Below are 14,615 nucleotides of genomic sequence, written 5' to 3' on the forward strand. Positions count from 1 at the left end.
AACACATTTGTTAAACCTGAAAAGAAAAGGTTAGTAACACGTTTAAGTATACGTGAAAGAAATTAAAGTAAAATGTTACAAAACGCTCGTTAATTTAATATCAATAATAACGGTTACCTATTACAAACCTGTAAATTACAGATTTAAAATAGAACAATTACCCTGTTTAACAAAATATAACCAGACACCCTAAAACAGTTTCGTCCCTTAAACCTGAAAAAACGTCATCCTGTCAAAAAACAACAACGTTAATATTTTTAATCAACTCTTATAAAACCTGTAAAATACAAAATGACATTAAACTTTCCTATTATTCCCTAACAAACCTGTAAAACACAAAATAAGATTATTCCTACAAAACCTGTAAAAATAAACAAATTTCCTAATATTTCCTAAAAACCTGTAAAACAAAGCAAAAATGTAATTGTTTTACAAAACATGTAGAAATGTTTAAAAAGCCTGCAAAACAGAAAATACATTGTTAAACCTGCAAAAAAATACTTCTGCGAAAGATAAAAAAAATTGTTAAACCTGTAAAAAATACTTCTGCAAAAGATAAAAAAAAATGTTAAACCTGTAAAAAATACTTCTGTAATATAGAAACAATTTTGTTAAACCTGCAAAAAATACTTCTGTAAAAGATAAACAAAATGGTTAAACCTGCAAAAAAATACTTCTGTAAAAGATAAACAAATTGGTTAAACCTGCAAAAAATACTTCTAAAGATAAACATTTTTGTTAAACCTGCAAAAAAATACTTCTGTAATATAGAAACAATTTTGTTAAACCTGTAAAAAATACTTCTGTAATATAGAAACAATTTTGTTAAACCTGCAAAAAATACTTCTGTAAAAGATAAACAAAATGGTTAAACCTGCAAAAAATACTTCTGTAAAAGATAAACAAAATGGTTAAACCTGCAAAAAATAATAACTTGTTATGTATTTCAAAATACCTCAAGCTTTTTGTGGAATCATATTTTTTATATTTCAAACAAAAAGGCAACAACATTTAAAATCCAGTCCTGAAAAAAAAAAACATTTCGTGTGATTTTAAATGCTTTTTTAGATAAATTACAGTTTGCTTACCTAAAACGCAACAGCAGCGTAATCAAACGGAAATTGAAAACAGCAAAACCTGACTTCTGTTCTAACCGTTATTTCTTCGCATTGTAAAACTAGACGATGGCGGTTCGCATGGTTAGAGCGACGAAAAACAATCAAACATACAATAATAAGGACCTGTCGGCTGATGTAAAAAGGCACAACACCCCCCAAGAACTGGTCTTACTAACGGGAAATGAAAGGATAGAAAAAGTGGACTCGCACACATTTTGGTTGATGAAAGAGGGAAAACGAAAGCTCAAATTATTATGAGAGCAAGCAATCGGTGGATGAAATCTTCGTTGATCTCTCGCATGTAACCGGTGTTAGAATGCTTCAGGATTTAAAAAAATGTTTCTGAAAAAACGTTGGAACCGCCATCGTCCCTGCGCGGCCGACGTAAAAGTACACAAGCTTGCCTCAACTAACTGCCCTGCATACAACCGTCGCAAATTAGCCTAGAAACGTAGAAAGTGAGTCTGTCGTGTTTTACAACCACCCAAATTGTCATTGCCCCATTATGACAGAGTGGCCGGGTCAATCAGGAATACGACACTGAAGTTAGTTAAATAAATTAGCCTAAATCCACGAGTAAAATAAAAAGGGCTTGACCAGTGAAATGGGAATTAGGGGCATCAGCGCATCTGGTTTGCTGTTACATGAAAAAAATTATTTTACAGATTTATCACGATTATCTGGAGTTTTAACATTACATGCTTGATATCCAATTCGCAGTCTCTTCTTATTGAAGAAAACTTTGAACCGGATGTACAAGCATGCATAAAAAACTGGTCAAAACCCGAAAACCACACGCCCTAAATTTACAGTTAATACAGGCGCAACCGTTTGTTTAGAAGGGAACAGTGACGTTTACAGCGTATAAGTCGACAACAGCGTGTCACTGCCCCTTGCCCTCAGAGTCCCCCCGTAAGGACCCATTTGTTTTACGCAAACGCAGGGCTGGGAAAAAAATTAACAACAGTTTGCGCCCTATCAGGGTGGCTCACGGGACTTTTCTGGCGAAATGCAAAGCCGTTCTCCTCTGGTCCACGAACCTGGACCTTCATTGGAAATAGCGTTGTCCGGTACTCGGTCCCGCCTGCACCGCGGCCGGCGCATGCGGTGGAGGCCATGCCAAAACCGTGTTTCCATGCGCACCTTATTTTAGCTAAGGCCATTTAGCAACGCGCCACGCCTAGCTAAAAAACGATCTAAGCTAAGTCTCTATGTGGCGCGCCGATCCCAAACGTACCCCACCTATGTTACCTAGCCTATCCTTAGTTAAAGAGTGCCACTCTAGTTGTAACCCTAGCGCCAACTTGCTGACATAGTAGCACTCCTATAGACTTGGACCATTCTTTGACCACCGAGGAAGACTTCCTTCACGAGTCAACCTCGGCAAAGAATAGGTCACTCACCCTAGCGCCAGTTAACCTAAGTTAGGCCTATCAGTTCCGCAAACCCAGTTGACCCACGACAGACTCCTATGTTTACATACAAATAAATATATGAAGTTGAAAAACGTTGGTTGAAGGACGAAGACATGGATGTCGATGAGATGCAAGATGGCGAACCTGCAAAAAAGTTAAAATGAAACAGTGCAGCAAACTAGAATGCTGCCATTAAAGCACAAAATCCCACAGGCAAAATGTAAAGGTTTGTGCGAGGCGTTACAGTACTTATGTCATCGGCGCTGATTAAAATCCCCATTTTGCTTTAGGCCAGGGGCGTGCAACATACGGCCCGCGGGCCAGTGTCCGGCCCGCGACACCTATTTTCGTGGCCCGCGCAGACTTCAAAGTACTCTATAATTATGAATACTTTTTACTGCTAGAGCATGGAATGTTGCTATTTGTACACCATCACTGGTATTTTTGACTTTATAAAACGTCACACCGTGATGAGGTTTTATCCACTGTGACGACATATTCCCATTGATGCATCATAGTGTGCATTATGACAGAACTGCCTTTCTAGCAATGATTTATTAACATGATTTATAGGTGCAGTAAATATATTGACATTTATTCTACGAAAAGGTTAGCAGATATCTCCCATTGATCAAACAGTAACTTGATTGCGTGCGCTCTGCTATTAAATAAGCTGTTTAAAAAGATATGTGTTGCTTTATTGTCTGGCCCCCAGCATCATTAAAACTGTAAGTTGTGGCCCACTGCGATAAACAGTTGCACGCCCCTGCTTTAGGCGGACCCCGAACACGCCTTGCGTATAAAGATGGTTTAGGCATTGGGTGCTTTAGGTTACAACATCAGTCAGGTTTAGTTTATAACTTAAGACTTGTACAAAATATACACAAATAGTTTGTTGCTTGCCATAAGTTACACAAATGGTTTTATATTTCATTAGTTTAGAAACAAATACTCAAACTTGCGAATGTTTGACTAATATCATTGTTGTAAAATATTCTAAAACCTCAATAACTCAACAAGATAAATCTAGCTTTGGTTTACAGATGATTAAAACAATACTAAAATAGTTGCAACTTACCTTGTAACAGAGCGACCTTCCAGCCATGGATCCCGCAACAAAATGACTTTACAATGGACGGAACGACCTGGAAGTGCATTGGGACTCGCCTCTGATTGGTCGTGACGTTGTTAAACCTTGTCAAGCGTATCAACTAAAAACGTGGCGCGTTTGGCAAATGGTTGCATTCGAAAACTCATTGTTTGCAAAAAAAAATGCACAGATTTTTGTACATATTGCCATTTTTAGCACCTTACAGGTAATGTGTTTACGGTTCATATAAAAACAGTGAAAATAAGGAGTAGTTCAAAGCAGTGGTTCCAAATTGCAATGCTCAAGATATTAATATTGATATCTTGGTGCCGCGAGATATTAATATTGCAATACCGCGGCCCATCATTATTTTAACTTTAACCCGTTAAGTGCGGAATTTATTTATTTCTAACAGAGTTTCGGTGCGTATTAAGTTTCGCGTCTCGCAGTTATTGCTAGCTCCTTATTTTATACAGTTATTTAAAATACAGAAACCTCAAAAAATTGATCCAGTTTTGCCAAGGTGCCGCAAACTATTTATCTCTTTGATAGGTGCCGCAAGGTCAAAAAGGTAGGGAACCACTGGCTTAATGTGAAATCAACTCCTACAGTCGCAGTTCCGTGTTCTCTACATTAACATTATCCAAAGCCCAGTACGTGAAATCACCCAAGCCAAGAGAGGTGTTGGAAAAAACAGTGAATTAAACGCTTCTATATGTGCACATTGTATTGTTATATATCTTGTTTACGTGTACCTTGACGAAAAAAACATACTAGCACAGGAATCGGCAATAAGGACAAGGGATAACTTGATATATCAGCAGTTCGCCATGTCTGCAGTCCTGTCCTAGACGATACCAATTAACTAATACCACCAGAATTTAAGCACCGTCTTATTTATCTAAGCTCACGCAGAAAAAAAAACTTAAAGTATTAAAAACATTCAGATCTACGATGTATTGGGTTAGGACTAAAACATACTAATTAGCAGTTTTCTCGAATAGATTTAATCAACTGAATCAGATACGCTTTTGGTATGTTCACATACGTTTCCTATCCTTCTGGTGGGCAAAACGTAACAAAACATGGAATTTGTTTGAAACAACCAGTACTTTTGTATAGCAGTCTGTTTAAATAAGATTTGCTGCCAGGCAAACAATGGTGTTATTGTGACATGATAATTGTGTTGCATTTTGTGATGTACAGTTTTGTAGGTTTAATAAGTCATATGGTCTAATACAGCGGTTCCCAACCTGGGGTCGCCTAAGGCAGGGCTGTCAAACATGCGGCCATCCAACGTTTTTTGTGCGGCCCGCAAGTAACTTTTAAAAGTTATTTTTTTACTCATGCGAAATACCCTGTCAGACCAGTGAGTTCAGATGATACAATCATTCTCTACTAGTGGTATACGCAACGTTTCAATAGGATGATCGAAATAGCCCACCTTTATAATCAACAATTGCGATTGTTGCGTCATTGTATTCCATTATTTTCGGAGAAAGCAGTTAAGCACAGTTGGTTCTTTCACACTGCGCCACTGTAGCCTATATCTGTATATAGTGGCAGTAATGAACTTTTTTCTTTCAAATCTTTCAATTTTCGTTGTTGTCATGTTACATTGTCACAATGTTTCAGTAGTGCGCCCCTAGACTTACTTTAAAGTTTGTTTTTAGCCCTGAAGGTTGTTTGAGTTTGACACACCTGGCGGCCAAAGCCATGGTTCCCAACTTGTTTTAGGCCAAGGACCACTAGCCCCAATCAAATACAGTAAATTTTAATTTAGAGCCAACTACTTTTTGACCTTGGGGGTCATCGCAACTTGGCAAATGTTATCATGGGGTCACGGCACCAGAAAGGTTGGGAAACGCTGGTCTAATTGGTCATTTGTACAAAGATTCGGTTCCGGCCAAATTGTTTGTTGCCTATATTTTTACACCAAATTACTCATTTCAACCTCAAAAGTCCATAGAACTAATGTAACACCAATCACTCGACAGCATAACTTATGTCATTGTCAAAATCGTAGGGTAAAAAAATTTTCATTTGTTTGGGAAACTACCAAATGTTCTGCTTCGGTTCGTATCCAACTTAGACGATTCGGTACATCACTAGTTCTAACGGTAGCATAAGCCGTGTTTGGCAGCCTGCACATGCATTGGTGATCTTTTGTTCCAGTGTGTCGTACGTTATTATGCAAAAGGCACCTTTTTCGCTAACTTGCGTTCGTAAAAGGTTTGGTTGCGGCTTAAACTTAGCAAATCATTATCTTTGTAAAACTGGCTGCTTTAGGGACATAAATTCGAAAAGTCAAAGCTTTGTTACATCACTAGCAATAATCATGACATAAACCCAACTAAGTCCAACGTTTTTCTTCTGACAAACATTTCTTAAATTTAGTACAAGAACGTCACTAGTCATTCACGACATCAGCACCACTATCGTGGAAATTTTCATCAAAACATATTTTTACTGGATTTACTGAATTAGCAGACGTCTCAGTGTTCCAACTTTATTTCTTTTTCCTTGGACAAAAGCGTGGTATTTTTGTGCAGTTAATCTATTGGTTTTGTAACAAGCATTGGTTTTGTAACAAGCATTGGTTTTGTAACAAGCATTGGTTTTGTAACAAGCATTGGTTTTGTAACAAGCATTGGTTTTGTAACAACAAGGATTTTTGAGATTGTAAACAAAATGCTGTTGCAGTTGGGAACAAAAATTCAGTCATTGTTAGTGTGACAAATTTGAGAATAATGTAGAAGCAAAAACGAAAAAGAGCAGAGCCCTTAAAAAACAATTAGTCACATTTTCCCACTTTCAAAAGTTCTTTTGCATTTCGCCGCAAAACAATCTTTTTAGTGCGTCAAATTGAGTCTTTGGTTATTTTACTCACAAGCACATCAGTTTCATCGAAATGACATCCCACCATCTTAGGGGCTTCGTCGTGTACACCCTCAATTTTAATGCATGCCTCCTGAGGATTCCTGGCGACTTCAATGTCCTTATGATTACTTGTATACTTGTCAACATGCCCAACTTTAAAATTTCATGATTTGGGACGCAAAGCGGTGTTTCACGATTTGGGACGCAAAGGAGACGAAATTGTCGAGTTTCGATCTTTACACCCACAATGATTGGATCTGTTGATGTTGTACTGACCCAGTGGGTAGACAATTAAACACTCCGAATATCTGACTCTAATAAACAAACAAACTATCACTGTCGAAACAAACAACAAGACGCAAAGCTAAATTAACGTTCCCACATTATATTTCAATAAGGCATGCCACGAAAACGCCTCTTGCGGCTAAACACGCAACACAAAAGTCACCGCGCACGAATCAACTGTGAGACATCAATTCTAATGCGTATTCTAGTCACTCTTATGATAACTCTCCAAGTTACTCTAGTTACTGATTTTAAGTCTAAAATGCGTCGATCTTTATAGCGTTCAGGTCAAATCTCGTTATACGGGCTTAGCTGTAAAACGTTCGCCCGAAAAGATTAACTATGTTCTAAACCGTAATTATTCTTTAAATCGCTTTACAGAAGTGTCATATATAATATGGCTGGAGGCCAAGTAATACGTGGGTTACTGTTAACACGTTAAAAGCGATGCAATAATAGCCTTAAGCCAGTATATGACCGGTCCAGTAATAAGAAAAACAGGTTTAACAGGTGGTCAAGCTTTTGTGTAGAAAAAGGCGAGTTATGAACGGGGTTGACCGAGATGATATGACACGACAATTACACGAATTAAAATGTTTTGAATTAAAAAGTCCAAAGTCTGATATGTTTTGAATTAAAAGTCCAAGGTCCGATACAATGTAAAGACACAGTTTGATACAATTTGAACTTTACATGGGAAAACAGCTATTTGGCGATACTCGTCTTGTTTTTGCTTTTTTGTTTCATAAATGCGTCAAACAAGTGGTAAATAATTTCAGCAGTGAATATCTCGACTCCCACACTATCAGCAATTTCTTGAGCTTCTCGTTCAACTTTTACATCAAACGCAAGTATAACTGCCCACTGGGTGTCATGCTCGAGCATAACTGATGCTTTGACAACATATTTTTTGCATACAGGTCCAATATCGATGCCAGCATATGGTATTTTTGACTGCTTTAGGAATTCCAAAAGCGCCTCCAAAGAGCCTAATGTGGATGCTTGCACAAAAACTCCACGTTCTTTGAGTTTAATGCTGCCCAGTGCCTCACTTACTTCAGCTTGTACCTCCTCCTTAAGTATCTCGATTTCATCGTCATTGTATGCAACCCGTAATGATATGCCAGCAAGAGCTTTGTCCAAATCTTTTGCAAGAATCTCAATGCCATGGGCTGACTGTATTTCATTAAACTTATCATACGGATTTTTTACTCTGGTTGTGACATAAGCAGACCCTTGATATGTGTTACAATTGGACCCTCGGTTCCAGGCAAAACTATTGTATCACCTATTACCATACTTTGACCTTCCGTTTGTAAAAACCACATCAATTGTAGTTCCAAGCCCTTGAATAGCTGTGCACTAGAGGTTTTCTGAAAATGCAGGTTTCTTCGCAAGTTTCGTTTGACTGGTTTCAACAAAGAGAGCAATCAGATTAAAGGGCTGTTACACTAGTGAAGTTGTAAGAGGGTCGCACAAAGACAGGGGTTGTACACTAGTTAAGTTGGAAGAGGGTGTAAATAAGTTAGGTCGTAGGGGTCGCCCAAATAAATGGGGTAAAAATGAGAGAGGTGTCCCATCATTACTGTTTTATTAAGCTTTCACAAACGACAAAAACATATAACGGAGAAAAACAACACAAGTCAAAAACACGAAAAGTGAAGATAATAGGCGCCGAGTAGACGGTGGCGCCACTAACTTGGGTTTTTAAAGCACGGTGGCGGCCACCGTGGATATTTTGGTTAGTTTGTAGGGGAAAGAAGAAATTTGGGAACACATTTGCTTTTAAACAAACGTGCTGGCAAAACAGCCAAAAAACGTGAGTTAGTGCCTTGTTTATGACGTCAAACACACAATTGTCTGCCAGTGAATGTTGAGCCATTGTTGTGTACAGTGCAAACGTATTGAAATAAATGGTTAAACTTGACGAAACATTTTATAAATGTTGCCAAGCCCATCATAAACGTTACAGCATCGTGTTGTAATTGCGAACTAAACATCATTTCAAACATATCTTTTTTCCGATTTTGTTTGAATTTGAGTTCTTGTGGTTGCAAGCATTAGTGACGTCATGTTTTATGTTACCACCTTGCATTTTGAAACTCGGCGCCAATGGTGAAGGTGATCGGATTTCCGAATAGGAGATTCAATCCTTCAGGGAATGCCGCAAAACGAAATCTGAGAAAATACAAAAATAAAACATTCAGTTGAAAAAGATTCGGCCAGATTTTTATTTTGACCCTATATTTCGTTTTTTTATTGTGACCCAATAATTTTGAGGTAAAGCACGGTTATGGGTGGATTTTCGCCGGAATATTTCAGTTTTAAACTGGTTAGGGCCGGTTTCTGCCTCTTAGCGAACCTACAAACCAGTTTAAATCGGATTCTAAAATGTGAAACTTCATCCCATGTTTTGAAAAACCCAAAGGTCATAGCCTTTCCATTTTGTTCGTTCCTTGGGCGCCAAAATTTCGAGGTAAATCACGGTTTTGGGTTGGTTTTCGCTGGAATATTCAAGTTTTAAACTGATTAGGGCCGGTTTCTGCCTCCTAGCGAACCTGCAAACCGGTTTGAATCGGATTCTAAAATGTAAAATTTTAACTCGATTTTTGTAAAAACCCAAAGGCAAAAGCTGCCATTCTTTCGGTTTTTGGGGTCCAAAATTTCGAGGTAAATCACGGTTTTGGGTGGATTTTCGCCGGAATATTTTAGTTTCAAACTGGTTAGGGCCGGTTTGTACCTCCTATCGATCCTGCAAACCGGTTCAAATCGGATTCTAAACTGTTAACTTTTACCCCGATTTTTGAAAAAACCCAAAGGCTATCCCATTTTGTTTGGTTTTTGGGAGCCAAAATTTCGAGGTAAATCACAATTTTGGGTGGGTTTTCGCCGGATTATTTCAGTTTCAAACTGATGAAGGCCTGTTTCTACCTCCTTTTTTGAAAAAAAAAACACCCAAAACCGTGATTTACCACGAAGTTTTGGCCCCCAAAACCGAAGGAATGGATAACCTTTGATTTTTTCACAAGGTGGAGGGATATTGGGAAATAAATTTAATTTTTTATCAATTGTAATGTGTAAACAAAAACCAAGTGTGCACTGGAGGCCGTTGGTAAAAAAGGGATCAAAAAAGGCAAAATAGGTTGTGCACCCTGACATAGAGCAATATGATTGTAATTTAGAAGTTGATGTTAAAAAACAAGTTTGAAACCAACTTATAAAAGAAAATACCTGAATTGTCACACAAAACTGAAAACGGTGATTTTTCACTATTTTCACTTACTTGAAAGTTCATGTTTCCCGGAGATTGTAAATGTTGAAGTCCAAGTTAAAGAGAAGGAGCTGGACGAAGCTTGGTGTGTAGAACTACACTAGAGCAAGGGTCAGTCATATGTAGAAGACATCTTCCTGTGCACGATAAACGGGAGAGTGGAGCTGCAAAAAAGTTTTGTTAAAAAACATTGACAATAAATCCAGATTTCGAAAGTACAATTAATGATTGAAAACTGGGGTGGTATGGCACATTTTGCCATTGCACATACACTATAACCTATTTTAAAATGGTAATATATTCTCTACATTTCTATGGTATTGAGTCCCATGTTTTCTTTCATAACGTTAGTTGTTTTTAACAACATTTACCCTTTTGGGGGCTAGCAGGTAAATATGTAGGGTTATCTAGACAAACGAAGCGGATGGTACATCTACATAACTATATCTACCATCTGTGTAAGTTTCATCTAAATCCATTTCAGAGCAATACAAGTCAGAAAAATGCAGAGAAGAATAAATAGAAATCAAAATGTGTCCTCTTCAGGGAAGGGGACACATAATTTAGCAGGTAATGTTACAGACTTGTTTAAATTAATAAAACATGGAAGACCTAAACATTAATTTTAAATTTTACTGGTCCTACAGCTTTAAAGAGTAAGAACCACTGGTCTAAATGAATATGTCAGTATTTATGCCACTGAAAGTGCAGTCCTCAGTTTAAGAATTCCCTGAACTAAACCAATGTGCAAAGAGAACATAAAACAATATGACTTACTTGCATTTTTAGGTTTTCCTGGAGACTGTAAAGAAGAAGAGCTTGACAGCAGTGGAATGTTGGTGACCACAACTGGAGTGAAGGATTGTGGTTCATTCGTAGAAGGCTTCATCCTGTCTATAAAATAATGTGTAAGTTGTAAAATTGGCAAAAAATATTTGGTTAAATAAGTTTTTAGGTAATAGAGTGGAACTTAGATATTGGATGGTGACACTTGTCTACACATTGGGTGAAAAAAAAAGGAAAATAAAAACCAGACAAACAGGAAAAATGAATTCTGTGCAATTAAAAAATGAAATATACACAGAACAAAACTCAGGTTTTAGTTGCAAAGTCAGGGTGGCACACAAACACTTATCAGGTAAAGTTTTCACATACATACAAAGAGGTAAGTAACATTTATCACTGCAAGTTCAAATATAATACAACCTGATTACAGCATAAGGTTCATGACATATATACATAGCACTAGTTGACTTTGGCCGATCAACAAGTTGCTATTCGATTTTCAGTTAACAAAGCACAGTAAAAAAATATATTTCAAGAAATCATACTTAGACCAGTTATATTGTATGCTAATCTCCACAAAAACCTTATACATAGTAACAAAAATTTAAATAGTTAAAGACAACATAGCAAAAATTGTGCACAAAGTGCATTTAAATTGACACAAGGCACAAGGTTGTACATTTGAAAACAATAGGTTTATAACAAAGACAAAACTTTGTATCAAGTTTTACCCCGAAAGGAATACAGATGAGAGGAAAATTATCGAATGGCACAAAATGAGGAATTAACAGTAAACAGACAGTCGAAGAAAACTACAAGTGTCTGAGAATGACAAAAAAACAAACATTGTACCTTACTTGCAAGGATTATGAGAATTCAGCAGTTTATCTTCTCCGGGAATTGAATTTGTTGAACAAAATGAGCTGAACAGAAGAGTTAATGGTCAGCACTGAGATATACAAGGCATAACAGAATAAATTACGAACAAACAAAATCTATCACTTACTGGTCCAGGTAGTTTTAGCACTTGGATCCGATGTCTGCAATTGTGTCTGTTTCATATACAACAAGGTTTTTGCAGAAACAAGCAAACAATATTTTTCTTTGCTTCCTTTTCAATTTATTTAATATGTCAGTAATTATTCTGTCCTGTAGCAGAACATGTTATTTTCCCTTCATCACAGCAGGCATCCATTTGCAAGAAGGTTATTTTTAGTTTGGGTTTCTTTAGTTGGAGCAAATGTTTTTTTGCCACTGAATGAAGCATAAGCTGATATCCATTGCAGTTTACTACAACAACAGTATGGGTTTCTGGATGAAAATAAACTTGTGATGTAACCTAATGTGAAAAGCAAAGAAATAGCATGTTAATGTTTCACTTACAGGTTCAGGTAATCTTGAGTATTTTGATTTAAAGACTGCACTTATGCGTGATTTTGAAACCCAAAGTTCATCTTGTATGTTGTGCAAACAACTGAACAAACTATTTTCTGCTTTTTCATCAATTGAGTTTCCATACATGCGAAGTGTTTTTATCTTAATTTATTTAAACACAAAGAAACAGTTTAACCTTGCTACAACTCAAGTATTTCAATGTTTTACTAAAACTTACTGGTTGTGAAAGGTTGGAAATGGATTCCATAATTTTACAAATTCCAACACTTGTCAGTTCACAATTAAACAGATCCAGTTTCTCAACATTATGAATACAGGAAGCTATTGCAGATGCACTTTGGTCAGTGACATTGTTCCCACTAAGGTCCAATGATTTAATCTGTAAATCAGATAAACAAAATGCGATAAACTTGCAACACAATAATCATAATTTTAAAATACTTAAAAGGCAAAACATCTCAGTTTCCTAAGAAGACAATTATGTTAAAAACTAGAATAGTGGTTTTCCTACATATTGCCAGTTTTTATATATATACTACATCATATTTAACGTTGTATCACATATACCATTTACTATATTTATAATGGATATATATTTGGCACCTATGTTTTACTGGGTCCCTATCTTTTTCCTGGCACTTTATAACATAATTGTTTCTGCAAGCATAATGTAATGGGTTCCCACACATATGCATATGCGATTTGGTAACAGTAGATATAGGGCACAATCATTGTTAGATATTTACCAATTTACTATACACATCAATTTATCTACACATATGATTATTTTTGCAAGCAAAAACAAATGGGTCCCAACACACATGTTTGTGTGGATTTGTGGTAAACAAACATCCTGGTTATTTTTAGATTCTAAAGGAAAAACTTAACCAATTTTAGCCTAAACCCAACTTTAAAAGTTTTGTCCTTATTCTTTTTGCATCATTATTGTCATATAATTACAAAAAAAACAGTAAATAAGAACAGGAAAAATACTTTCAATTTAATCTCATGCTTTGACCTTGATATTGTCGTTCAAGGTCAGTTTTTGAACACAATTGGCATAGCAAAAACGACATGGCATAGCTGCGCAAAAACAGCTGATGTCTAATCACTAGGGCGATTATGTCAAAAAAAGGCCAAATTTTGTCCAAATTTTTGGGATTGGTCCAAAATTGTCAAAATCAGTCACAAAGTCAAATTTTTTTACAAAGGTAAAAATTGTTTACAAACTGCATTGTCGTGGTGTTGTAGAGGTTGCACTGTCAGTGAACTGTCCATTTTACACCATGCACCCTTCTTTTTTACTGTTATAATTGGCCCATTGCCTACTTATTGTGAATCATAAACCATCAAGTGAGTGAAATAATTAGGTTGATATGGCCTGATGCTCAATACATATGAAAACATGCAAAATTTTGGTAGGTCCCAAGTCATTTTACAGCAGCTGCAGGTTAGGTGCACCTCTTGCTTCGGTTTTTCTTTAGGTACTTCAAGTATCTTTCGTTTAGACAAATGTATTGAATTATTTTCGCTGTGTTTTAACCACAGTTTTTTGGCGGTGACTTTTGCACATTCTTTTGCTCTACAGCACTGGTTCCCAAACTTTATCTACTCGTGTACCATTTTTTGGTTCATGCAGCGTTTTCGTACCACCTACAATAATTTTTGGAATTTTGTGAATAAAAATGTTACTAAGCTTACTAACTAACTTTACCTTAGTAACTTTAGCCTTTAGTAACCAAAGGCTCGTAAATATTAAACAAAAATTAGTCAAACTTTTACCGCCTTCACTACAGTGCTACTGTCAACACAACTAGTGGACTTATTACATCGTAATAACAGATTCATTACGTCATAATAAACCTATTTCGTCACAATGAAACCCTGCTTAACAGTTCAATTTATCAATACACCAAGAAATTAGAATTTAGTATGAAATTTCACGCTCTACGTAACGTGTGTGAATTAAAATATTGCTTCCGATAATCACTAGAAGATCATTTGCGATCGTTTGGTGTGAACTTAATAAGTTGCTCGCGTACCACCTTGGAGACCTTCGTTTGGGAACCACTGCTCTACAGAGTAGCCTACAGCCATATTTTAACTTTTTGTACAATAATATGTTATTTAACTACTTGAATTTTTCATAGGTCAAAATTTTGTCAAAAAAGAAGTTTTTTGAAGTCAAAATTTGTCAAAATTTTCAATTTGCAAGTCAAAATTTTTGTTTTTTTAGGTCAATAAATAATCGCCCTACTAATCACCACTGCGACTGCCTCGTGAAACGTCCGTCTGAAAGTCAAGCTGAGCTCTCCCGCTGCATTTACCCGCCTTAGTCGTAAACAAGTAAACTACCACCTTGAGAAATAAGACTT

At 36.6% G+C, this 14,615-nt stretch overlaps 1 protein-coding gene, 1 long non-coding RNA gene and 1 pseudogene across 3 annotated transcripts in view; all 3 read right to left on the reverse strand.

The window, feature by feature from the left end:
• Positions 1–6,437: 6,437 nt before the first annotated feature.
• On the reverse strand, positions 6,438–10,083 carry LOC145234559 (eukaryotic translation initiation factor 5B-like; annotated as a pseudogene).
• LOC145232105 (uncharacterized) lies at positions 8,363–11,978 on the reverse strand. 2 transcript variants are annotated; one of them, XR_013860831.1, is made up of 5 exons: positions 11,852–11,978; positions 11,703–11,768; positions 10,837–10,953; positions 10,072–10,223; positions 8,363–8,966 (listed from the first exon to the last, which is right to left on the reverse strand). It is a non-coding gene; the product is annotated as an uncharacterized LOC145232105 (long non-coding RNA). The 2 variants fall into 2 exon arrangements; XR_013860832.1 differs by having other exon boundaries at positions 11,698–11,768.
• Positions 11,979–12,068: 90 nt separating this feature from the next.
• LOC145232100 (uncharacterized) overlaps positions 12,069–14,615 on the reverse strand; it is a 129,856-nt gene continuing 127,309 nt past the window's right edge. Inside the window, exons 20-22 of the mRNA XM_080096612.1 lie at positions 12,458–12,619; positions 12,229–12,381; positions 12,069–12,156 (exon numbers count right to left, since the gene is read on the reverse strand). Coding sequence (XP_079952738.1) covers positions 12,136–12,156; positions 12,229–12,381; positions 12,458–12,619 — 336 coding nt within the window. The 3' untranslated portion in view covers positions 12,069–12,135. The remainder of the gene's footprint in view (positions 12,157–12,228; positions 12,382–12,457; positions 12,620–14,615) is intronic.

Source organism: Phallusia mammillata, chromosome 6, assembly GCF_965637545.1.
Source record: "Phallusia mammillata chromosome 6, kaPhaMamm4.hap1.1, whole genome shotgun sequence".
NCBI classification, from domain to species: Eukaryota; Metazoa; Chordata; class Ascidiacea; order Phlebobranchia; family Ascidiidae; genus Phallusia; species Phallusia mammillata.